The sequence below is a fragment of the Temnothorax nylanderi genome, unplaced genomic scaffold, assembly GCF_030848795.1.
Source record: "Temnothorax nylanderi isolate EJ_2023f unplaced genomic scaffold, tnyl_v1.0 TNYL_tig0046_pilon, whole genome shotgun sequence".
Lineage (NCBI taxonomy): Eukaryota > Metazoa > Arthropoda > Insecta > Hymenoptera > Formicidae > Temnothorax > Temnothorax nylanderi.
In genome coordinates this window covers 41,533-65,701 of record NW_027249108.1, presented here as the reverse complement: position 1 = coordinate 65,701, position 24,169 = coordinate 41,533, and the positions used below count along the sequence as shown (strand labels likewise).

Sequence of the window (24,169 nt, the reverse complement as noted above, 5' to 3'; positions counted from 1 at the left end):
GACACCAAATGTTCTTTAACCCGGATGCTCTCTGATTTCAGGCGCGCTTCTCTTCCTGGCAGTCTCCATATTCGGCGGACAGTGTTGGCGCCGGGACTGGTTAATGTATCCGAATTTCAATCACTTGTCGTGGTCGTACGCTCTCGCGGTCATATCGTTCATGATCCACACATTTGCCGCGTTCTTTCTTTATCTGGACGCGCGGACTGGTTACAGATTACGCAAAGAATCTCGCAACTTGGTGATGCAAATGCAACCGAATCCACAGTCTCATCACGGGCCGCCGCGAAGCGGATACGTATAATGTAATATCAAATCTCGGGTGCTTTTGATGAAAAATTTAATCTCAGCGCAAAGCTCTTATCGTTATTTTTAATGAACGAAAGATAGATGATCTGTCTCTTAAGAATCTGTACACTGCCTGTGTACGATTTTAATCCGTCCACTTATATTTGTTTATTAAAAATAGTAGTAAGAACTTTATATATATATATATATGCTCTTACCGTTATTTTTAATGAATAGCTCCGTGTGAGAGTGGTCAACCGTAGTCGGCAGGTTCCGGATTCAACCCCGACCCTCATTCCATATATGCCTCAGTTTTAAGAAGCATATATTAAGAGAGTTTGATTAGAGAGTTGAAGGTTACAAGTGAAAGAGTTCGACACGAATAATAACTCGTTTGAAATGGAAATCCATTAACATTTATATTATTTAATTTAATCATTTAAGAAGGATAAACGTGTGTTTAAGATTGTCGCCCTCTCTCTAATTAGACCGATTACTTACATTTGTCGATTTTCTTGAAGCTAATTTGCTTATGCGTGAATAATCTCCGTCCATTGTTTTACTCACGCATGCACATGATTTTTTTTATATCACGATTTATATATATATATTTTATAAATATTATATAATGTGTATAATAGGATTACATCATTTGACTTACAAATATATATAGGAAATTAATGAACGAAGAAATATTCATTTTCGTGAACAAAAAAGACTATTACTGCAGAAATGTTTACTTACCCGGAACGTTCGCTTGCGACGCAACGTCGAGCACGCAGCGCATGGTGTCCAACTCGAGATTTGCGTCGAGAACGATGAGACTTGCTTCTTCGAGATGCGATTGATATTCCTTTATCAACTTCGGAGCGATCGCGGTGAAGGATTCCATTTCGCTGACGCAGAAGTGGCATTCGCCGTTAACGTCCAATATCACGGTGAACCTGTAATATTAACAGTATATAATTAGTTCAATAGGAACGGATTTGCTAATATTCGGATATCCGGACAATCAATTCGTCAAGTTACTCAAATTCGAATATTCGAACTATTCGGACAATTCAAATTTTATTGTTAGTATCTGAAGAGACAGAAGAACAATCTATTGGAATTCGAATTATCCTTTCCATTATAGAGAGTAGAACAGCAAACTAATTGCTAATTAGATAATTAGAACGTGTTTAGCTATTCCTGTTTATTCCCAGGTTTTCTTAGCTGGTTCCGAAAGCGTTCCTCACAGTCAATAATATCGTTATCATTATCCATAAGAAGTTATCTATTATTTAAGCATATCATTATTTATAAGTTCATAGATTCGGGTAATTAGATGATAATTTGGGGTAATTTGAATATTACACTGTCCGAATATTTGTAGCCTTGTTAGATATTTTTCGTCGGGACTATTGGGCAAGTTTCTTGGGCAATATTCGTCAACGAAGTGGCAAGTTTCGCGACTCGTACCTCGCGGTGTTCACGTCCGACATGCGTTTCACCGTCTCGCTTCCGGCTCCTAGGCTCTCGAGAATGGTCTTTCCATGCTCGTCGTCGCCGACGACGGATATCAGACGCGTGTTCTTCAAGCCGAGCTTAAGCAACGCGTCGGCGACGTTCCGACCAACCCCGCCGCAGCTGCGTCTGCTTCGCCCGGTGTGCGTTCTACCGTCATTCTGGAAATGAATCGCTCCCTTCAGGATCGTTTGGAATTTACATTCGAATTCCGCTGGTCACGATTAATCGATTTTTTCACGCAGCGAAGATGGAAAGGGACAAAAATAAAAGGGATACATAAATTAGAACCATAAAAGTCCTCTTGAAAAGGACACAATTGTAGAAAGAGCGAATCTAGCAAAAAGCCTAGCCCTCAGCTGCACCCTGAAGGGTGCTTACTTTCCGCACCCGCTTTTCCCTTTTGTAGATTCAATAACACGTCGGCGTTCGCTCCAGGGTACAGCCGAGAGCGGATACTTAAGAGAAACACGTCAAGACCCACCCCCGTGATATTCAAGTCGGTATATCGCGTTTACCTCTTCCGTCCTCCTCACCCCATCCCTATATCTTTGATATACGGTATAGCCGGTGCCTACGTATCTCCATTCTATACTCTCTCTCTCTCTTTCCCTCTCTCTGTCTTTCGCACTTGTACCACATCCGGTGGTAACATACGGCTGGACATTTTTATCTCTCCACCTCTTTCCTTCCACCTCAGCTCTATTTCTACGTGTTCAGCGCTGTGCTTGGGGCTGCGCGCACCCTCTCTGCACGAACGAGATCTTATCGGTCAGACCTATTTCTCGCGACGACTCGGTACTCCATTTCGATTTCACAAATAAGACCAATCCTATCTACCCTTCTGTGACGTGAAATAGCGATATTGGAATACGAGTTTATCCCCTGTGACGACGCTTGACCGGCGGTCGCTGGTGGATCGAAGCGGAGCCCACTTCGCCCGCTTCCAATCGTCCGCCCTTGCCTTACTCCCTTCGCATGTCTTCCCTCTATCTATCAGTCTGTCTTGCGAGCGGCGACGACGGTGGCAGAGCCTCCTCGATCCTCGAGCCAGTCCGGTTGCCTATCTCGGGCGCTGTTCACGGTGACCACCCCCGCCGTCCACGTACCCCCAGGTGCCGCGTGTTCTCCGTCGCCGACAGGCTAGACAGAGAAAGAGGGGGAGACGAGAAGGAGAGACCGCGCAAGAGATAGACAAGACAGATAGGTAAAGCGAGAACGTCGTCCCATGCGTCGGGCGCGCGGGGCAAGAAGCGTCGGGCGTTGTGGCCGCGGCGTTGCGACGACGACGACGACGACGATGCTCGGTCGCGCGCACGAGCTCTCGACTCTGCGTGATCCGTGGCAGTGAGAGGCAGCGCGTCGCGTCGCGTCGCGCCGCTCCACAAAGCGTTGTGCGAGCGACATGCGCTACGGCTGGCGACGGCCTTGTCAAGTGTCGACTGTGACCAGGAGGACGGGGACGAGGCTGAGGCCGAGGCCGAGGACGAGAGCGAGGACGTCGACGGCGTCGAGAGCCAGGACCACGGGAACGGGGGTAACGCCGGTGACGAGGAAGCCGAGGACGAAGTGCTGGTGAAGAGATATCCACGAGCACGAGAGAGACGCATGATGAGGAAACGCGGGCGACTGGCATGAACGACGACGTGGACGACGTTGCCGAAGAGGACTCTCGCGGCGATGCCCGTGAAGGAAGCACCACGACGACGACGAAAACGACGACGACCTCGTGCGTACGGTCGGCCCGACTGACGACACCCGGCTGCAGCGATTCCGCAGCGGTCCCGGCGAGCGAAATCGCGCCTCCGCAATCCGCGTGCACGTAGACTCTGCCGATCGGCGTCGCGAGATTTGCGTCGTAGAAGAACGCAATTACCGAGGCGATCCTCCGAGGAAGATCTCTCGCTTCTCGAGCGTTTCGCGTCTGTGCGAAAGTCGGGAACGAAGAGAAGTCGGATCTCTTTGGAACGGGATTGCTCTCCTCGAAAGAAAGGACTCTCTTTTTTTTCTTCCCGAGGATCTTCCCCGAAGAAAAGATTTCTTCCTGAAGGACGAGATTACGAGGACCGAGATCTTGCTTCGCAAGATAAAGGACGCTCCTTGACATCGTGTGTGCCTTTCGTCCGGAGGACGTCTTACGCAGAGGTATCTAATGGATCGAATAAGCCGGGTCAGCGCGAACGGTGTCATCCTTTCGCGAAACGGTAATCGTGTTCCTCCTCCTTCTCCTCCTTCCTCGTCGAAGAGATCGTTCGCTATTGCATCAAAAGAAATCTGGTGGCATCGGGACGTGTCGCTCGAAGAGAGCGATTTCAGCGATTTGAAGCGTGTCCAAGCATTCTGAGAGTGTCACGCGTCGCGTCCACGCCGTCCCGACCGACGAACAGGCGTGCACGATCGGCCCGATCGTGCGGTCGGCGGAGCCCGTGAAACCGAGTTCGCGTGACGCGTAACGGCGTGCGGCATTCCTCCCCCTCCGCGCGTTGCATGCGGCGAAAATAGGACGAAGCGTAAACGAGTGACGATAAATTCCTTCAGGAAGGTCGGGAGGAAGATTGCATAACGCGACGTTCCCTCCCCTGCATCCATTGCCACCTTTCAGCCCTCCTTTCCCCTTCTCTTGCACGCGCGAGCGCGCACGCCCGCGCGTCTCCTCGTCGTCCTTTTTCTCCCTCTAGCTTTTCGCGCCTCTTCTTCGGGGGATATGTCACCTCGTATCGATATCTAATTAAAGACTGTCCAACAATCTTTTTTTATCGCGGCTCCATCCTTCTGCTGAGCAAGGCGTATGGGCTGGTTCGTCTCTCCTTGTCCCTCGTTTCGGCATCCGGCGTCGGGAAAGGATCGCACGCGGTGCATCGTCGCGCGACATCGATCCGCGCCTCTTCTCTCACTCTCTCCCTCTGTTTCTCTCTCCTTTTTTTCCCCTCCGCGGGATTATGTAAAGCAGGCAGTACTGGACGCCGGCCAGGACATTGACTGTTCGTCTTCGTGACGCTGGAAATTGTTTCTCCGTTAGGACGAAAAGAGGTAACCGCGCTCTGTCAATGTCTCTCTCTTTCTCTCTCCTTCCCTTATCTTCTCCCATACACGTCCCTCGCTTGTGTCGTGTGTCGGTGTAGAGCGCGCGTTAACGCGCAGGGTTTAAACGATCGATGGGCCCTTACCGCTCTCTCACTCTTCCGTATTTTCATTACACACACACAATGCGCCACTCGCATATACTCGTAGCAGCGGTTTGCTGCCTGCCTCTGCTTGTCCGCATGCATGCATGCATGCATGCAAAGCGAGTGCCGATGCACGGAAACGGGAGCACGCTTTGGCGCATCGCCCTGACCGAACCGATGTCGCCGATGCATGTCCGTGTTCGCGACCCTGAAGATAATCTTTGCCGAGATCTATCATTTTGGACATAATACGAAGCGATTTTCCGCTTCCTCCTTTGTACTTTGCTTCCTATTCCGTAAATTGTTTCTCCGGCATTTCACCCGTTTGTTCAGTCCTGCTTTTTCATAAATTGTATATATGCCGTTTCGTCAGATAGGTTGTCTCTGCAGTTCTTCCACGATGATTCGCCGAGCCGGCGACGCTTCGTGCCGATACACTCACTCAGGCGCATATCCTCCCTCTATCTCGCACGATTTATCTCTGTCCCTCCTCGGAAAAGCTACATACAGCTAAGCGGCGGAGGATCGATAAATAGAATCGCCTATCGCACGCTACAACTGTCAGAAAGAAATACAATCCGCCGAGGCGCACGCTATGCCTCTTCCCGCTGTTGGCTTCGACTTGGAAAACGCACGCAACGTTGATTTCCGTTGAATTCCCGCGCCTCCCCGCGTGTCTGCGTTAGATCGAGGGAGAACGGGCAAGAAGGGAGAACATTGAATCGTGCGGCGTCCGGTGAAGAAGCGGATGATCCGAGATCAAACCGAATTTCTGGATCCTAAAAAATTGTCAAAAGATCGGGTAGACAGATTCGAGGATGTGTGTCTGTTAAAAATATGTCTCTCACACCTTTTTCACATATCTCTCTTTCCAGGAGGATCATTTGTCGTTCCGGCTGCCGGAAAACCGAAGACCGCCATCGCGGTGCTCAACGGTGCACGACGACAGGTGTGCGTGACACGAGGGGAACAACCATAAACGTTACCACGAACGACCTTCCGGTGCGGCGATGCAGCACGACGTGCCTCGCGTGACTCGCGCCGGTCACGAGTAGAGGATCCTCCCTCGCCACCACCTCCATCGCGTGAGTACCGCGGCGGTGGCCACCACTAACGGTGCAACGCGTTGGCTCTCCTATTCTCCTATTCAGCCCCCCGCGTCCGCGGGGCACAATCCTTACGACGAGGACACGCACACCAGGGTGGCACGATAGTATGACGGTGATGCTGCTGCAACGTTCAGTCACCCCGCAGTCGACGCACAGCCAAAAGACAGCGACGAAGGACTGCAGCGCGAAGCCGCCCTTTCTCTTTCTGCTGGACGACCGTGAGGAGCATCGGAACTCGACCGATACCAACACCACGACCACTACAAACAACAACAACAACAACAATAACAACAACAATAATAACAATAATAATAATAACAATAATAACGTCACCAATAACAACTTCTTCAAGAGAGACGACCGGAGGAGCGATAGCCGCGATCACGTCGCCGACGAGGCGCCGTCGTCGGTGACGTCCCAACGACTCACCGGCGGTGGTCAGAACATCGCGATGCGATATTACCGCCTCTGGATCTACGCCTGTAACTTGGTGCTGTTCGGTAGCGCGATCGGTTTCGTCGCCGCAGTGTCGCAGACCCTCCTGTTCACCGGTGACCCACGTCGACACGTGGTGCCGGGTGTACCCCGCGTCTACGACCCCACCGCGCTCTACGGCTATCTGGCATTGACGGCACAGTTAGGCCTGGTGCAGCTGCTCGGTTGCATCGCTGCCAGGCGGCTCAGCGCCCGGCTGCTCCACATCTACTGGATATTATTGCTGATACTGCTGTTCGGCGACGCCGTGGTCGGCGTCGCCTGGATCTTCCGCTTCGAGAAAATGCGTGCCGACCTCAGGCCCACGCTCAAGCTACGTTTGCAGGTGCGCTATCGGTAGCCTTCCCTTAGTTCAATAGAGCTTCTGGTCCGTTTAGAGGCGTATTGCATTAAGTCAGAAAAACCAATGAGCTTTTTCTCTCGTCCTGCGTATCGAAATAGACTTAGTTTCTCGCGCGTTGAAGCTCGTATTCGATAGGATAGGTTTATGAGATGTGTTGAAAACTCTTTTCGGTTCGTGGACTAGTAAACATATATCTGTAAATTGTATAGCGCAACAGAAGAATTCATATGACTTTTTACTTCTTCGACCAAAAGACAAAGAGCCACTTTTCCGTCTCCAATAGATTTAACGCACACTGTACTGTGCCTCTAAGTGACGATCTCTCGCTCACAGATGGACTACAATAAAGAGCCGCGATTCACCGAACAGTGGGATCGACTTCAGCGGGAGTTCATGTGCTGCGCGGTGACCGGGCCCAAGGATTTTGGACCCAACTTTTCGTCGACCTGCTGCGGAGCCAGCATAAACGCAACCGAGCCCTGTCAGCATCCGTACACGCACGGTTGCGAAGAGACGCTCGTACGCTGGCTCAGGAAAACGGCGGATCTGCTGTTCGTCCTGGGCTTCTGCGTGATCGCCTTCGCCAAGCTCTGCTTCCTCGGTATCCTGCGCTACGAGATACGGGAGATGATACAGAAGATACGATTGCTGAGAGAACCGCCGCCGCCGTCCACGCAGTTCGCGCAACCGCCCTTTTCCCAGGTGATGCCGGAAATGACCAACAACAACGGCAGCATCACGAGACGCACAACGTTGCCCAACACGGTTACAGTTTCCGGTACGTTCCAGTTTCAAGTAATTCCCGCTTATGAAAATACCTAAGAATCCAATATCGTCGATCAGTCCAAACTAGTTAACGTCGGAATCCAGATTCTATTTCCGTCATTAGCGTTGTAGAATGAAGTTTCTATCATATAGCAGTGATTTTAAGTAATGATTAACTACTTGAATATACGTATATTAATTGTCACTTTTTTTTACCTGTGTATTCGAGTATCATATCGACAGGCCAAAGGTGGAAGATTAATGACAATCTCAATCGAGATACCTAGCAGATAGGATTCCATATCTTTTTAGAGGAAGAGAGGCAAGGACACTTTCCGTCATCCTTATTTTCAGGCAACGCGTCGCTGTTGCCGCAGTTGGACGAGTGCAATACCGGCCGGTATCCGTTGTTGCCGAACAATCTACAGGACGGCGGTGCCGACAGCGACACGAACAGTCACTGCGCGCTGATCCTCGAGGAGACGACTCCTATCTCGGTGAACAACCACAACAGCCGCGCGGCCGGCGGCGGCCGTGAGAAGAGCAACGGTAACAACAACTACGAGATGCGTGAGTTTAACCGTAGGCTGCTGCTGTCGAACGGCACCAGCCCGGGTGCGGGCGTGACCGTAACGGGCGGTCAAAGCAGGCGCACCTGACTATGGAGATGGTGGCGAAACACCTCGAACCGTCTACTGTACAGGAGCAATCGCCGGCGCGCCGACATACCGCTATACAAGTAAAGGAACGACAACCCTCTGTCCAGACGTTTCAGTTTCTTTTTTAAGAGAGTAACATACACACATCCGGCGAGCTACTGGCAGGCGCGAGTCCAACAGACGGGCGCGATATACGTGAGGAAACGCTGCCGTCGTCGTCGTCGTCAACGTCGCATCGAGACCGGCGGAAGTGAAGGGGGTTGACAACCGCTGTTCAGCTCGTCTTCTATAGCTCACCTCTACCTCTCACCCCCGAGGTCTCTTATCGCCGATTCGCGATAGTGCGCGCTTGACATCGAGAAAAGACCACGACGACAAACAGCGTTAGACAGGTGAGACACGTGAGAGACCAAGCATTCACGAATCGATATCACGGTGGGACTGTACAATTATTAACGAAAGAACCAAATCAAAACATATACAATAAAGCGAGAAAGAGAAACAAAAAAAGCTCCGTTTTGTACGAAACTTGCGAAGGGGCGTTTAAGTTTGCACAGATCGTGGCACGAGAGCGAAATCTCGCGCGATCCGGGGATATAAAAAAAAACGATAGAAAGCGCGATTCGAGGCTGGAACGTCGTTGCCCTATGATTCCTTAAAACGAGCGGCGAGCAACTCACCCCGCGTGAAAGACAGTTCGAAGAAACCATTCTATTTACGGCCTGTACTCTCGTGGTCGTATGCTAATTTCGTCATCGTCGACGTCAACCTATAGAGGGTAGGTGCACGCTAATTTTAAATGACCGTTAGAAACCACTTTCTTTAGTCTCCTGACTTTTACAGAATTAATCCGTCGCTTTTCCACGTGAGCTTTCGCTGTGTTTGTGCGCGCGCGCATGCCTAGCTGTGCGGGTTGCTCATTAACCGCCCCGGGCTCTCCTCGCAAGAGTACACCTTAACATACATGCTTTTTCCGTCCTCGCATGGCCGGTGTATCGCATAACTACTTTTGCAGATTTATTTTTAACTGTGAAACTTTCCTGCGTTACCCACATCCGAATAAAGCCGTCATCGATCGTGTCATCAGCGTATTACGGGATATCGTCGTGCCGTTTCTCATATCTTAAACGAAGATAACGTTCAATTCAACGCCCGGTAGTATGTCACAGTCGAGGGTAACTATCGTCGCCTATAAATGACACACGAAGCTCTTGTTCCCGTTGAATTGTCTCTGGACCCGACAATTCTCTGTCGAGTTAATTAAAGACTCCGAGCTAGTAATCGGATATATACTTCGTGGATCGCGTTTCTGTCTGGCGAAGCGTTATCTTGATGGTACAGAGAGATATGTTTTCTTTCTTTCTGTTTTAATAATACAAAGATTTCTATCTTTCTTTCAAAGATCTTGTAGATATTCTTTTCATTTTTCGAAATCGCACATTATGTGCGTTTGGATATTATTAGATATATTAATCGACATTTTTGCAACTACCAGAAGAACAGTTACGATTCAAGACTTGTTAACAAACTTCTGTCTGACTTGAGGAAACTTGAGGCTATATTTCTGCGACTTCACGTGTTTGGTTCTCTTAATAATGCAGACAACCTGTGTATCCGTTCAGACAAGCGAACTGTGTGCGCTTCACGGAAACATTACCGTCTAACCAACCATCGAATCTCACGACACTCATGAAGTTCTGTAACGATCCTTAGACATTTAGATATAATTACGACAGTTACAGGAGAATATTGTGAGATACTACTGCCAAATTGATCCTCATCTTCTCCGACAAAATTGATGTGCGTCTAGACGAAACACCCTTGAGCGACGAGGGTTCCCCTAGTCTCCTCGCTAATAATGCAACAGAGAACAAAAGAAGCGGATGAGAGGGAAAAAGAGATTTCCGATGTAGGCGACGATTAAACGATTCCTAATAGTTTTTACATATACATCTAAAAGATATACCGATACCTTGTACCGATACCTTTCCTGTAACTGGACCATCACTGTTGGACTAAAATAAGCGCAGACCGGAGTTATATCATTCGGTGCTTTAACCTGTTTTCTCTTTTATTTTTTTCGCACGCCTCATACGCCTCTCCGGTGTCCCAATAATGGAGATCCGCGATGTAAGCGACAAAGACATATAGCGTAACGCTCGAAATAATTGGCTTCCTAGCTAGGATTAAAGGAATCTTAGGGTTATACATTTAATGGGGATGCAATGATAAACGGATACAAATACCATAGTAGGCTGTATATACCGGCATATGATAGATAATAAGTGTCGATCGTCTGCTTAAGGAGAAACCGAGATATTATCTGTTAATTGTTCGAACGCACGTCTCCGCCGATGTTACAAAATGGGACGCTTTTACGTTGACCCTATCTGTCGCAGTTGAATTTACGTGTTACGAAATCTGGCGTTTCACATGTTCACGTATAATTACACTAGTCTGGAAAACAGGGTAATTATTAATCTCGAGCAGCGCCTGATCATCCTTGGGCCATTATTAGCGAAGTAGAATATTTGTGCGTTGTCGCCAAACAAGATAATTGACTTCTTTCATTCTCCCTAGAGTAAAAAGAGATTCTTTTACCGACAACGCGCAAGTCCCATCATTCTTTCTTAATCAGACCATCGAATTATTGTTGAATGTAATAATAATGTGAAAGCTTACACCTCGCAGACACACAGCCTCTGCCACTAAACGTATATAAAGATGTTATATACAGAAGATAGAGAGAGACTAACCGTTTTTTAATTAATTAGTCGAAAGAAAATACGTTCGGAAAGAAAAAAAAAGACATACTATGAAACTATATCACACTCCGGAGACACGAGATACCTGATTTCGCTTCGGTTATCGTATTAATGTACCATCTACTAGAAAGAAAAGACGAGTGAAGTATTTTAGGCGTATACATTTTATTCGGACGATATTTCCTAATGTTATACAACCACACCGCAAGAAAGACTTCAAAGTTCAAACGAGCGTAGCGATTTGTAACGGATCGGTATCTAAATATAATATACAAACTGAAGCGGAAGACGGGGAGCTTTGTATAGTGCCTGCTTAAAACCCAATTTATTATATATCTCAAACTAGGTATGATCGAACAATTAGCCGTTTGCGACATTGCACGGATCCGAATTCGGCAGATCGGTCAACAGGAGATGGCAGTCTCTCACAAAAATGCGATCGGTTAATACTATTTAATAGGAGATCTATCTAAATATTATTGTACGTTAACGAAGATATCTGACGATCAAAGATACGTTCGTACAAATGATATAAAGATCGATTTCCCACTTAACCGCGCTCCTTGACCAATCGATCCGCTTCCGCCACGTGTGCGATGTCGCAAACGAGATGTTTCATAGAGTGATCGTAGCGCGATACCGAAAGAAGAGTATGCACATTTAAAAAGCTTTGAATACCTTAATATTGTATAAAGACGACATACACGCGATAAAAAGAAAAAAAAAGAAGTGTATCTGAAGACTGTTAGCAAAGAAGGGCGAACGCGAGATAATTGACACGTAGTTACAAGCTACAATCGAGCTCAATAGCGCGTTTACGTTGGTGAACCTTTCATAATATCGTATCAACAAGCTTGCGTCTGTATTTAATTTACGTTATGGGGATACGCCGCCAGTTGCGACGGCCGTACTTCATAGGTTTGCTATTCTATAAAGCGTTTGTTAACATACACCATACTCTTCCCTTATTCTACCCGAGATTTCCCATTATTTGATATTATTAAATGTACATAAGAAAGAAAAAAAAGGTGGTAATTGTATATATATATATATATATATATATATATATACTGTTACTGTTCTACAAACTACATTATGTAATATGAATATATAAGAAAAAATTGGTTATTTAGTATAACTTTGATTGTGAGATTTTTGACTTACGTTTATTTCGGGCTCCTTCACTTGCAGTACAGTGTCCAGGACTGACCCGCCAATCACTATCTGCACAAGACATCGGTATAAGTATACTTCAAGTAGAGATAATGGAATGACTTATTTAACTGTCAGCCTTGAATGTTACGATAAGGCTTGTTAGATAAAGTAACTTCTCAACGTCGCCTCTTAATGCGTTTCAAGTTTATTTTTAAGGACAATTTTACGTTGCTTTCAGGCTTACCGGTTTTTGCCTTGATATTATCGATCGTACAGAAGCAGATCTTACATGGGCTGTTTGAGATCTTTCGCAGAGATTCGAGGCAATTTCGGCCGCAACCTTGGCGTTATTTTCTATTAGAGCTATATCTGTAAAATCATCACGAGGCGTCTTAAACATAACAATTACAATTTTAGGTACCGCATTTTACGTTGCACTCCGTCAGTCTCTATTTACTCACTCGCTTCGAGAGATTGACCACGCGTGATCTTGTTGAGTTCGTTTAGAAGGAATGGCGTAACTTGCTTGCCCGTTACGCGCATAGCGTTTGCTTTCGTTAAAGCCTCAGATATAGCGGCATCCACAACGCTAGGTTGCAACGCATACTTTTCAGGGATAGAGACTGCAAATAATATCCCTGTGCCAATGCCCAGTACTCCCTGCGTCTCCACAATACCAGCTGCCTCCTTGGCGTTGGAGACTCTGCACGGCGCTTTTATTTTATCCGAGGTCTCGGAACAGTAGAAAGCTGGAAATTCTGGTGTGTCGCCTATTTTTACGACCGGCACTCCCTGAGTTTCCTGCGAGCATAAAAGCCGTATTTCTATGTCAATTTCTGGAAACAATGCGGACGTTAATAAGTCGTATGAGTCACAAATTTATATTCATGCACCTACCAAGTACTCCAAGGTCTTGCCAATATCCAGGATAGATTTGACGCCGGAGCAGACAACTGCCACCGGGGTGCGTCCAAGCTCAATCAGATCCGCGCTGATGTCAAGAGTCAGCTCAGCTCCCCTGTGAACACCGCCGATACCGCCTGTTGCCATTATCGGAATACCAGCTGCGTGTGCGATCAACATCGTCCCACTGACTGTTGTACCACCGTTTAATCCGTGCGACAGAATGAAAGAAATATCCCTGCGGGAACATTTCATAGTCCTTGCAGAGTCAGCTTTGGATAAGGTCTCCAATTGCTCGTTGTTCAGGCCTACGTATATTTTGCCATCTATAATTCCTATCGTTGCAGGTACAACACCCTGAAATTTGAACAAAACAATAAGTCAATTAGCGTCAACGCTATCGTCCAATCGTGACAGATTAATTTTCAAAGCTACATTTAATATCAACTTGTAAAATTCTTCGGCGATAATTCAAGCAACACACATTTGTTTTATCGATATAGACAATTAAAACCTTTTGATTGTACAGGAGCTTGTATAAATTTCTGCACATTACTTTCGAGCCTAGAAGAGAAGGGAGAAAGAACGTCATCGGGGGTGCTATACAAACTTGCTTTCTGATCGCGTCTTCGACCTTCAGCGCGGTGCTCAAGTTATCGGGGTACGGCATGCCGTGCGTGATGATCGTCGATTCCAGGGCCACGATGGGCAGTCCGTGTTTCTGGGCGGCCGCGACATCGGGTCCGTAGACGAGTAGCGCGTGCAGCGTGCGCCGGCCGGCGATCGATCTCCGATGGATCGCCGGCACGTTGGATCTCCTCCATAGTTTTGCCGCGAGATCGCACAAACGGGCTCGGTACATGTTCCGAGACGAGAACGCGAGAACGGACGATGATACAGAATACTTCCGACTTGTCTCTTAACTTTCAGATAAGACGGAGAGAGGAAGTGATCGCGATAACCAAATGTTATCCGAAACGAATTGAGATAAACGGGATCGATCGAGCGCGAGTGCCGACGCGTAGCGAGCGAACAGTATTTTGTTTCATCGTTTTATTACCGCGCTGTTCGACGGTGTCGCGTTATGATCTTTATTTCCCTTCCATTTTCATCCTTGTACATACGACGAGATCGATAAAAGATTCGTCGGTGTCGATCTTCGCTCTCGATCGCGTGACGCATCATTGACAGCTATAGGTCTGCAGGGTCTACTCCTTGCAGCTGCACCGCGGTATACCTTCTGCGCTTAAAATGAAATGGGTGTAGGGGTTAGGGGTTCGACGTCGGAGAGAAGAAGAGGGAAGATGTAAAGGCCCCCATATTCCGAACGCACTTTTATCGATAAATGCGCGCATTTATCGATAAAAATGCGTTCGCAATACGACCCAAAGTGCGCGAAAGATTCAAAGATCGAACTTTCTGCAAACGTCACGTTGTTCTTCGCGTGAAGTTGCTCAAGTTTGAGGTGGTTGAGGGTCGAGCGCGCGTGCGCGCACGTCTTCGCGATGCGAAATTCGCGCCCCGCGGATTCGGCACCGACGGTCACGCCGGTCACGGTACGGCATTTTTGTCCCGTGGAGAATTGAACGTTAGGTTAGGAAATGAGCGACAAGCGACAACACGTGAGCCGAAAATGTTGACATGGCTGTTCGATTTAAGGCACAGCGAGCAGAATTGCGCTTACACCGAACGCGGCGTCAGTGGCGTCACCCTCTGCGAATCTCCCTGCATTTTCCTTCTCCAGCGATATGCTAGTCGTTCAACCGTTGGAAGCTGAAAGAGAGGGAGAGGCTCGGCGCTGTACCACAGCTGTACTACGTAAGTTCAATCTCGCTACGCTAAAACAAAATAGCACTTTTACTCTTAAAATAACTTGCGCAGTATTGAATTAATTATCGAAAACAATTTCGAACTTTTTTAACCAACAGTGTTTCATGATGCACGAACACCAGACACGATGAACTCACGACCTCTCAAGTATAAGCTTCCAATGCGCATAACTTCATGCGGAAACGGCCGTGATGGATAGAAATTAATTTTTATTGTTATTTAACATATTTACTTCTTAATTTTTTGTTATTTAACATGTGGAAGAAAAGATTGGATTAGGGATAACGAATTGATAGTTAGAAATGTTGCTTTAATGATTCTCTACCTCAGTTGAATTATTAATAATCGCCAATTAAGTTAATCGATCGAAGTCGCTCTAAATTAATTTTGTTTAGAAAAATTTTGCGCGACTAGCATTGAAACAATTAACAACATAGCAATTGTCACGATTATATTAATTATTCGTTTATTATTCTCTAAATACACTTAATGATCTTTAAAACGTGTAGGGTCTCTTAAATATTTACTACTACATGAGCATAGACAATAATATTGATTTAATAATAAGTATTCGTTCGACCCTCGTTATCTCATAATTCTCGGAAAGAAAGATAAATACAAGAAAAAGTAGCATATCTAGCGAAAAGAAAAATAAATCTCAACGATCGTAGCCACCGCGAAGCGAAATATCATCGGCGAATACTAATATATGCTAATCATTTATGCAGATATCTCATCCGAACTGCGCATGCTGATAATCCATTATTTACGTATTGCGACGATCCTATCGATTTGACGTCAATTTTTGGGGGAAGCGGATTTTGCACACGGATATCGACATATTTCCCAATATGGTTTCCACGTAACTGGAGTAAGGCACGATTGGAGATCACCGACGCTTCTCGGAACGGCGACGAAACTCGGATCGACTACGACAAAATTGCTGCAGTTTTTTTTTTATAGTTTCCTCTCGACCTTCTCGCCGAGATTATCAACGACGTTATGGATGTTAATGTTAACAAATTGCATGACGAGACATCTCGCATTTCTTATTTATCAATCAAGAGCAGTTATTATTCGGTAACATAACAGTGATTTTTAACTGCGAACAAATCTTAAGTAAATTAAAAATATTTGACGCAAAAAAATAGCTGGCTACTGATTAACAATAAGATGTCTGGTTCGCAATATGATAAACTCGCCCCCCTTCGCCGTCGACGATGACATAACAAGATCATCGGGTCAATCGCGTCTAGATAGAGAAGTTTCCGATGCGTATAAGATGGGATTTTTGTCCGTCAGAGTTGAGTTCAAAAGCGCGAGGGAGAGGACGTGTGATTTTCGAACGCGATATTTATTCGTTCATACATATCAACACGCTGCCGTACGGCACGTAGTACAACGTCGATAGTCTTGCTCCAAAGTAATCTTGCTCCAGGAGAGACATGTCCACGCTCAAGGAACAGCTTTGCCGCATGCCGAGTGACGATAAGTATTCGCTTAGTAGATCGATGAGAGACAGGGAATCGTCGCGTAGCACGAGAGATGTACGCGTGAATATCAGCGAAAATGACAAAAGGTACCTAAGGTAGTTTTTTTCCATCGTTCTTCTCCGGACGCCTCATTAGTTAAATATAAGCGAACAAAGCGTAAGCGATGAAAGTGATGAATATATGACAAAGAAAATATTGTAGTAAGAATTATAACAGGATTTCCATTATCCTGGCGAGAGGATTATTCGAATTTTTAATGTACAATTTGTCGATCAAAAATTCAGCGCTCAGTTTTGCTTTTGTACAAATTGTTACGTTTTATTTTGTCCGCGGGGAATATAATTACGATATCAATACGATAAGTTTAGACGCGACGGAAAATAGACCGATTACGCTTTAAATTTAAAACCCGCTTTAGACGACCTAATAATTTGTGTCAGAATACAAGACAGAATTCTATTTATAATTTTATATGCCTTGTACGAAAAAAACATTTAGAGAATCAGGAATACACACGTGTGTAAATATTAACATGCGAGCATATGTATCAAAATACACGGCGTGTAAAATTTATAAATGGAATTTTGTCTCGGAATCTGACGCGAATTATAGAACGTCTAAAATGGGCTTAACAATAAGTATCGTTATATATAAATTGTCCCCGTAACGTGGTTTAAAATACCTGTAACTTTTCACAATGCGCATCGTAATTTTTACCAACGTGATTAGCTAAAATCAATAGTTCATTGTCAATATTACAATTTAAATTCTTACAACATTACGTTCCACGTTACAACAAAATGTGAAAAGGAATATGAAGCATCTTATATAATATTTTCTCTGTGTACGAATAAGTCGGAAGGGGGGTAGAAGACTTAATTGTGAACGAATGAAAAAATCTAAATGGCATTTAACTTCAAAGGGAATTCGCGTTTAGGGGCGAGTACGAATTAGGTGCTTGCGGTTACGGCAAGAACAATGTCAAGTTGTTGTATGTGCGTCGGAGCGACGAGTTGCGACACGAGATTCGCGAGTACGAGGTCGACACGCATCTGCGCCTGAGCTCTCAGAGGGATTATCTCGAGGGTGACAATCGGGACATCATCGCGACGGATAGCCAGAAGAACACGGTGTACCTGATGGCGAAGAAACACGGCATCCACTCGCCCGAGGCGTTCGCGCTTCTCCTTTGCTCGCATTTCCTCTACATGTACGAGCAAGTGGCGGAAGTCAGTATCAACGTCGAGGAGTACCCGTGGGCGAGGTACCAGGTTGACAACCGGCCGCACAATCACGCCTTCATTATGTGCCCCACCGCGACGAGATTCTGCCAAGTCAGTCAGCTCAGAAACGGTACGGCTCGGGAAAAGAGATGATTGCTCGCGCGATTCTCTATGTCACGTAGCTCGCCGAGATTGATTCGGAAAGTGGAAAGACGACACGTTGAAAATGTATAGCTCGCGTTGATTAAATCAAAAATAGAAAATACATTTTGACAATGAGATAATCATAAAATCTATTTCAGATTTCAAGTAAATTTACTATAATTAATAGAATTAACTTTCCATTCCCGGCTTGCGTGACCTTTTTATATCGCTCTTGCAAGAAAGTAAACAAGTAGGATTACGCGTAAAATATTTATGAGTTTTCTTATCTTTCTGATATCTCTTTCACTTAAAATATTACTTCTCGCACTATTCAAATATATGCTAACGCAATACATTTTAATATACATATTTGCCGGAAGCATATATTTGGCGTTCTATTTTGATAAGAAAATTTCATAAAGCTTATTACAACATCAGAAAGATTGAAGTTATTTGAACGAACAGAAAAAAATAGCCCGTTAATTCTTTTTGGGATTTAACTCGGTTCTAGAATCACCACGAATACGCGGTGGATTAAAGGAGCTGCGAGTATTGAAAACCACGCAAAGCTCGTTTATGGATTTCATTCAGGATGAGTACAGGACGTTGCCGGACATGAACGATCGTATTTTCAGCACCGTCGTAACGGCGACCTGGGACTTCTCCACCGCGACCGGGGTGGATTTCGACCGCGTGTGGCAAATGGTAAAGGAATGCATTATGCAAAATTTCGCGGGTCCACCGGACACGGGAATCTATTCACCCAGTGTGCAGAATACGCTTTATCTCACAGAAAAGTGCATACTTAATAAAGTCAAGCAAGTTAGTATAATAACATGTAATTATTAAGGCCCCCGCACAATGAAAAATATAAGGAACAGGGAACAGATATTAGCGATTAGAACTTGGAATCAGGAATAAAACTGGATGCACAATGAAAAACACAGACAACAGAAATAGGAAATAACACAGGCAATAAATTTTTGACCTATCAGAAGCCGTGTATCAATGCTACACCAGCTTTATTCCTGATTCCTCAGTCCTAATCGCTAATATCTGCTCCTTGTTCCCTATATTTTTCATTGTGCGGGGGCTCTTACAAAACAACAGTCTACTATTTTAATTTTTTTTTGCCAAAAAGATATCTTGATATAATTTAATATTAAATTAATAAATTAAATAATTAAATATCTGGAAAATAATTTAATATTATTAAATTATTTTATTTTATCTATTACGTGTACACTACGCGGGAATGAAATATTTGCAGATTCGTAGCATCGAGATGCAAATGCCGAACAAGCATTACTTCGATCTAGATTTCAGCAAGTTCTCCAAAGTCATACAAGGACAGAACAAGGAAGTTTATCTGCCTATGGATAAGCCATCGGGTATTATTTACGCTCGATTAAACAGAAAGGATTTCTCTCCCAAATTGTAGATATTATTAAGTTAGTAATAAAGTTTAAGTTTTAATAATTAATCTTACGTATAACTGCGAAATCTCTCAAATATCTAAAGCCCACTTTAGACGATCTACAACTCGCGCTAGATTTCAGGATAGAATTATTTAATTTTTATACATTATATAATTTCACATATACCTATGTGTATATGTATATATTTTTTATTCTGATTCTCCAAATGTTTCTCATAATCGTGGCACGTGAAATTACAAACAGAATTATATTCCGATTCGGAATTCCGACGAGAATGGATCGTGTAAAGTAGACTCTAACGCGCGGTATCACAGGGGATGTGAGACAAAAAACGCTCGAGTTACAAAAGAACATCTTTTAATAGAGTTATCAGGTTACGAAAAATTTCGCGTCAAAAGAATTCACTCCTAAAATAGATTACAATTTATATAGGCAGATATGTTCTCGTCGGCTGTGGATCTGTACGACGCGCCTCCTGCGTGGTGGGAAACTGACTGCGTAAGATACGGGTGGGTTGAAGCCTCGTCGGCCGGCTTGCTCGAGAGTAACCTCTTAATTAATCGACACAGGATCAGTTATACACCCGTGAGATCGCGACTGACGTCGCTGATGGGAAGTCACGTAGTGCGATTGACAGATTGCGGATACATGACGCGGCTCGCGTCGAGGCTGCAGGAAGATTACGAGGTGCGTCAAAGAGCTCGCATCGAACGAAGGAAATTGCGGGCCACCTCGGTCGTACCGGAACTGCGTGAATTACTGCCCGAATCGTTGCTGAAAACGACTCGGCGACGTCGTCCGTGCGCCCCAAAATTTCACGCGGGCGCGGCTAAACTGTGTAAACAACTTCCACAGCTGTTACTCGCGGATGACCCAAAGCTCCACGTCGGAATTCTAAACGCGTGATTATTTCACATTTATTTTGCGCCGCTTTAGGCGAGCGAGATCTAGATGTGATCCAACAGAATACAGATGTCAAGAAACATCTCGGGATGTTCTGTTATGCGCGCAATAAATAACAAGCCATCTAAGTGAAACTTATATCAGACCAAGCGCTTGGAGAAACTAATTGTAACCTTTCAATTAGCTAATCTAAAGCTAAACTAAAGCTAAACGAATGATTTGATGTAGCATTCGGTGACCAATTTTAATTACAATTAGTTTCAGCGTAGCCTTAAGTCGTCACCGTCTCCGACCTTCTCTGTCGCGATTTCTTCAACGGCAAATGGAACTTGAGCTGCCGGTTGATGGGGATCCGCATCAGTATTCCCCTGGAGTTACGATCGATCGTATCGTAGGCGTCGTCGGTGCCTGCGAAAAAAAGATCGCTATTTTTAATCGCTCGAGATCGCCCAGCTCCGCCTCTTACTCGTTCCGGTCGGCGAACGAACGAACGAACGATTGATTTTTCCGTCGCGCGGAATTATCCAAACTCACCTAGAATCTCGTCGCTCCAGAAGTCATCCCATGGATCCGGCTCGGACAGGTGTTGAAAGCCCGACGAAAAGACTAGCGAGGGATCGGGCGCGTATTTGTAGCGGAGGTCCGACCAGCCGAACGACGCGAGAGTGTCGCTGGAAAATAAAAAGAACACTCATGGGTAGCGCCAGTCATGCGTGATATTAATATAACATTTGCAAATAGAGCTGAAAAGGATCTCGGCGGCGCGAGATTACGAGTTTTCTCGCGCGTGCTCGAGATACGATAACTAACTGAACTTGGAGTATCACTTTCCCTCGAGCGCGATGACTTATTGTTTCTATCCAGATTAGTTCTTTATCAGGTGCAATCTCGAGTCGCGAAACGAGTTTAATCCTTTTTACTCGAAAAACTGGAATGTACCTGTAAAGTTCGTCGAGATAGTATTTATCCGGAGCTCTCGTCCATGCTAATGGATGGAAAGGCATCGCCGGCATTGGAAGATAGTGTATGTGATAATGCTGCACGTGATTCATCTTGGTCTTCTTCTCCTTCAGAGATTGAAAGAATTCCTTCAGTGCCTTCTTAGGGCTGCAACGTAAGAGGTGTTAATAAATGATGAAAGACGTAAAAGTGAAAAATAGAAATAAAATGACACGCTTGTCGTCGTCCCAATCGAGAGAGAGACAGATTCGATTTTCATCTTTATAAAGGTATCAAGAAGGCTTTTTAAAAATTGAGCCGCTTCGGAGCGGCTAGGGTGATAAAAGCTTATTACTCAGACAATCGCGAGTCTACTTTAACTGAGGTAGAATTTGATTATCGAAGGATCTAAAAAATAGTGAAAAAATAGCATTGACCTTTCGGTCGAAGGAAACTAACTCAAAATCAAAAAATTCACAAGGAGTTCAGATTGATTTGGAACATTCTGTATAAGACCAAATTACTCTTTTCGAGTCTTAATAGCCTCGGCACTGAAAAAAATAATGAAAAACGCACTCACTAGTCTAAAAAAAATTCTTCCGAGGGTCCGACTAGTAGCATCACGGGCAGCGCCAACTGCAAATTACCACAATGATTAATTTTGTACTCCCTTTCGATTTTTCTTTTTTCTAAATTTTATTCTCTCGTTCACGCATATTAAATAATTATCGGCGACCTCGAGCAACACATGCCGACTAACTTGACTCGCGCGCGTTGAATTATACTAAATTATTTATTAACAAGATTAGCAGGTCACAGAGAGCATAAGTTGTCGAAGCACTTCCTCCGCGCAACGAAGAACTGTCGAGATTTAAAATTTACGAGATCTATACGGCCGTTTAGATATCTATAACTGGTCGGTCATTTACTTGCAACACCAGCCCGGTCTTCATGCTGCAGCACCAACTGGAAGATCGGTCGCTTCGCTACGATTCGCAGTGATATCTGCGATATACGTATAACTGACAAACTGAGAATTTCGACGAAACTGGATCGCTTTATAGCTGCGCTCTTACCCTCTTTCTCTCCACGCGCTCATGCTTTTCATTTTTCCCTCGGCCGTGGTTCATCAGGCTGTCGGCCGAAGCCGACTTTACGTCTCTTGAGAAGCATGTATCGCCGCATTGTCATAATTGCCTTCTCGCGGCTATAATAGTCTGGGAGGCGTTGCCGTGTGACACATTACAATGTACGCATCATTACGAATTGTTGAATAGCGTTTGTTGTGTAAATAGGTGTAAAAACATTTTTTTATTAGAAAGAAAGTAAGAAGAATAGAGTTTTAATTTCTATCGCCGTTATGTACGAATTTTTCTCATCGTTTATTTATAATCGAGTAATTTTAACTTTTTCTCGTTGCTTATTTATATCGAGACATTTTAACTTTTCCTTCTCTGAGAGAGGAGAGGTTCGAACCAATTCGAAAGGTTCCCAAATTATTCCCAAATAATAAGTTTGCTTTTAAAATTCTTTTGTTTGGAACCACTGGAACCACTGGAAGGTTCCTTTCGAATTTGTTACATGTTTTGGATCACTTTTACACGACGATAAATAACGTCAGCTTGCTATCTGGGAAATTGAGGAGTTTCGAAGCAAACGGTGAGAAACATTTGTCCATAATAAGGGTAACAATAAATGTATCACTACTTTACTTTCTAATGAACTATACCGAGGGAACTTTTACGTCTATTTAATCTTTCCTACGAGCTGTATTGCGGATCTTACATTTATACGCTGACAATCTTTTATATCTATTTAAGACCTGTCTTTTTGCCGTGACCACAGTAAATCGTAAACGTCGGAGACGAGAAATCACATAAATATTTCTCTCGCAATGTACATCGAAGTAATTTAATGTTTTCATATGGCACCGCTCGCTTTCGATAATAGAAACTGATAAAATATGCCGGAAACTCCCCCTTTTTTTTCTATTATTCTACATGATTCAATCTGCATGTCCCAGTCAGTCGACCCCAGTGGTCGACTGGCGTGTCTTGTGTTTTCCAGCGAAAGTGGAAACACAAGTTCTTACGATAATCGATAAAGATTTACAAGCTATCTCCGAGAAGAGAATCCTAAGAGATATTATGCCGATCTTTATTATTGAATATGCGCGACGCAAGAAATTGATGCAAAGTCAATTTATCCTCCACGCACAATTAATGTAAAAAAATTAATCCACTTCGACGCATGTTGCAAAAAAAAAAATTGATTTTTGTGAGGAAGAGGGAATAAGAGGAGACAATACGAATGCGCTGCGTCGCTTGAAATAAAAACAATACTCTCGAGTATGCGAATAACGTTTCCCGTAATCGACGAGATGCAATTTTTTGCTTCGCTCTTCGTTCTCTGCGTGAGCGAGTTGTACATAAATGCGAGAGACAAGATTCACTCTAATGGGTCGACTAACTGGAAATCAGCGCTTTACTAGTGCACAGGATGTATGTACCACATGCGAATCTAATCGCGAGGATTACGATATTATACCTCGCGGGCACCTTTCACATACGCGCATAAAACGGAAGATGAAGAAAGGTGAAACTGACATTGTCGGGGATGTCTTATCCGCGGCGCGACAGGTTCGTCGATAATTATCACATTTTCACGTACATCATGCATATGTCGCGCTTAAATCCGTAATAGATAAATATCAATAGCGGCGGTTTTCCATCGATTTCTTTCAAAATTCACTTTCTCCCTTATATATGGACGTCGCAAAAGGCGAGGAAGCTAAATTTCGTTTGATAACAATTTTTGCAAAAGAGATAAAACGATAAAAACAGCTAGAAATCTTCCATTATGTAAAATAGATATCCTCAATTCCTCAATCTACGGTCTCCAATTTCCGACCCCCGTTTTATCCGGTTCGCTAAGAAATGTCGACGTTATGATATAAAAAAAATTTTTAATGAAGATATCTAGTTTTTGTATGATTTTTAAAAATAAAACTTATCCGGCCTTCCGGTTATTACAAAAATTTTAA

At 44.6% G+C, this 24,169-nt stretch overlaps 6 protein-coding genes across 13 annotated transcripts in view; 4 read left to right on the top strand and 2 right to left on the bottom strand.

Moving 5' to 3' along the window:
• Pck (Claudin superfamily protein pickel) overlaps positions 1–973 on the top strand; it is a 1,774-nt gene extending 801 nt beyond the window's left edge. The window contains exon 4 of the mRNA XM_071705241.1: positions 42–973. Within this exon, the coding sequence (XP_071561342.1) occupies positions 42–304 (263 nt within the window). The 3' untranslated portion in view covers positions 305–973. The remainder of the gene's footprint in view (positions 1–41) is intronic.
• LOC139771984 (uncharacterized) overlaps positions 1–14,963 on the bottom strand; it is a 22,391-nt gene extending 7,428 nt beyond the window's left edge. Inside the window, exons 1-8 of one of the 4 annotated variants that reach the window (XM_071705231.1) lie at positions 14,840–14,963; positions 13,766–14,395; positions 13,150–13,512; positions 12,714–13,053; positions 12,497–12,621; positions 12,262–12,321; positions 1,750–1,955; positions 1,033–1,232 (exon numbers count right to left, since the gene is read on the bottom strand). In XM_071705231.1, the coding sequence (XP_071561332.1) occupies positions 1,033–1,232; positions 1,750–1,955; positions 12,262–12,321; positions 12,497–12,621; positions 12,714–13,053; positions 13,150–13,512; positions 13,766–14,017 (1,546 nt within the window). In that variant the 5' untranslated portion in view covers positions 14,018–14,395; positions 14,840–14,963. Of the gene's footprint in view, positions 1–1,032; positions 1,233–1,749; positions 1,956–12,261; positions 12,322–12,496; positions 12,622–12,713; positions 13,054–13,149; positions 13,513–13,765; positions 14,396–14,571; positions 14,709–14,839 lie in introns of those variants that run through there. The other 3 variants (XM_071705230.1, XM_071705234.1, XM_071705233.1) reach the window with 3 other exon arrangements.
• LOC139771985 (uncharacterized) lies at positions 2,817–12,249 on the top strand. 4 transcript variants are annotated; one of them, XM_071705235.1, is made up of 4 exons: positions 2,817–3,939; positions 5,837–6,890; positions 7,242–7,686; positions 8,028–12,249. In XM_071705235.1, the coding sequence occupies exons 2-4, from the start codon at positions 6,177–6,179 to the stop codon at positions 8,330–8,332; spliced, it is 1,464 nt and encodes a 487-aa protein (XP_071561336.1). In that variant the 5' UTR covers positions 2,817–3,939; positions 5,837–6,176; the 3' UTR covers positions 8,333–12,249. The 4 variants fall into 4 exon arrangements, with proteins under 4 accessions (XP_071561336.1, XP_071561338.1, XP_071561339.1 ...); XM_071705237.1 differs by lacking the exon at positions 2,817–3,939 and adding an exon at positions 4,449–4,824; XM_071705238.1 differs by lacking the exon at positions 2,817–3,939 and adding an exon at positions 5,495–5,763.
• LOC139771986 (uricase-like) lies at positions 14,833–19,328 on the top strand. Of its 2 annotated transcripts, none has more exons than XM_071705240.1 (5): positions 14,833–14,973; positions 15,084–16,564; positions 17,416–17,831; positions 18,357–18,667; positions 19,116–19,328. In XM_071705240.1, exons 2-5 carry the CDS (start codon positions 16,431–16,433, stop codon positions 19,284–19,286), a joined length of 1,032 nt encoding a protein of 343 aa, XP_071561341.1. In that variant the 5' UTR covers positions 14,833–14,973; positions 15,084–16,430; the 3' UTR covers positions 19,287–19,328. The 2 variants fall into 2 exon arrangements, with proteins under 2 accessions (XP_071561341.1, XP_071561340.1); XM_071705239.1 differs by having other exon boundaries at positions 17,401–17,831.
• Positions 19,329–24,169, top strand: LOC139771993 (uncharacterized). Its single transcript, XM_071705247.1, has one exon. The coding sequence runs from the start codon at positions 19,723–19,725 to the stop codon at positions 20,188–20,190; it is 468 nt and encodes a 155-aa protein (XP_071561348.1). The 5' UTR covers positions 19,329–19,722; the 3' UTR covers positions 20,191–24,169.
• On the bottom strand, positions 19,625–21,843 carry LOC139771992 (uncharacterized). The gene is made up of 4 exons (XM_071705246.1): positions 21,707–21,843; positions 21,127–21,294; positions 20,722–20,858; positions 19,625–20,595 (listed from the first exon to the last, which is right to left on the bottom strand). The coding sequence occupies exons 1-4, from the start codon at positions 21,745–21,747 to the stop codon at positions 20,459–20,461; spliced, it is 483 nt and encodes a 160-aa protein (XP_071561347.1). The 5' UTR covers positions 21,748–21,843; the 3' UTR covers positions 19,625–20,458.

Coding starts and splice junctions, on each gene's coding strand:
- LOC139771986 (XM_071705239.1), top strand. CDS start 16,431: ATGTCCACGCTCAAGGAACAGCTTTGCCGCATGCCGAGTGACGATAAG. Junction 17,832..18,356: donor AGTCAGTCAGCTCAGAAACG/GTACGGCTCGGG, acceptor ACTCGGTTCTAG/AATCACCACGAATACGCGGT. Junction 18,668..19,115: donor TACTTAATAAAGTCAAGCAA/GTTAGTATAATA, acceptor AAATATTTGCAG/ATTCGTAGCATCGAGATGCA.
- LOC139771992 (XM_071705246.1), bottom strand. CDS start 21,747: ATGCTACTAGTCGGACCCTCGGAAGAATTTTTTTTAGACTA. Junction 21,295..21,706: donor GAAGAATTTTTTTTAGACTA/GTGAGTGCGTTT, acceptor CTTACGTTGCAG/CCCTAAGAAGGCACTGAAGG. Junction 20,859..21,126: donor TATCTCGACGAACTTTACAG/GTACATTCCAGT, acceptor TTTATTTTCCAG/CGACACTCTCGCGTCGTTCG.
- LOC139771985 (XM_071705235.1), top strand. CDS start 6,177: ATGACGGTGATGCTGCTGCAACGTTCAGTCACCCCGCAGTCGACGCAC. Junction 6,891..7,241: donor CGCTCAAGCTACGTTTGCAG/GTGCGCTATCGG, acceptor TCTCGCTCACAG/ATGGACTACAATAAAGAGCC. Junction 7,687..8,027: donor CAACACGGTTACAGTTTCCG/GTACGTTCCAGT, acceptor CCTTATTTTCAG/GCAACGCGTCGCTGTTGCCG.
- LOC139771993 (XM_071705247.1), top strand. CDS start 19,723: ATGTTCTCGTCGGCTGTGGATCTGTACGACGCGCCTCCTGCGTGGTGG.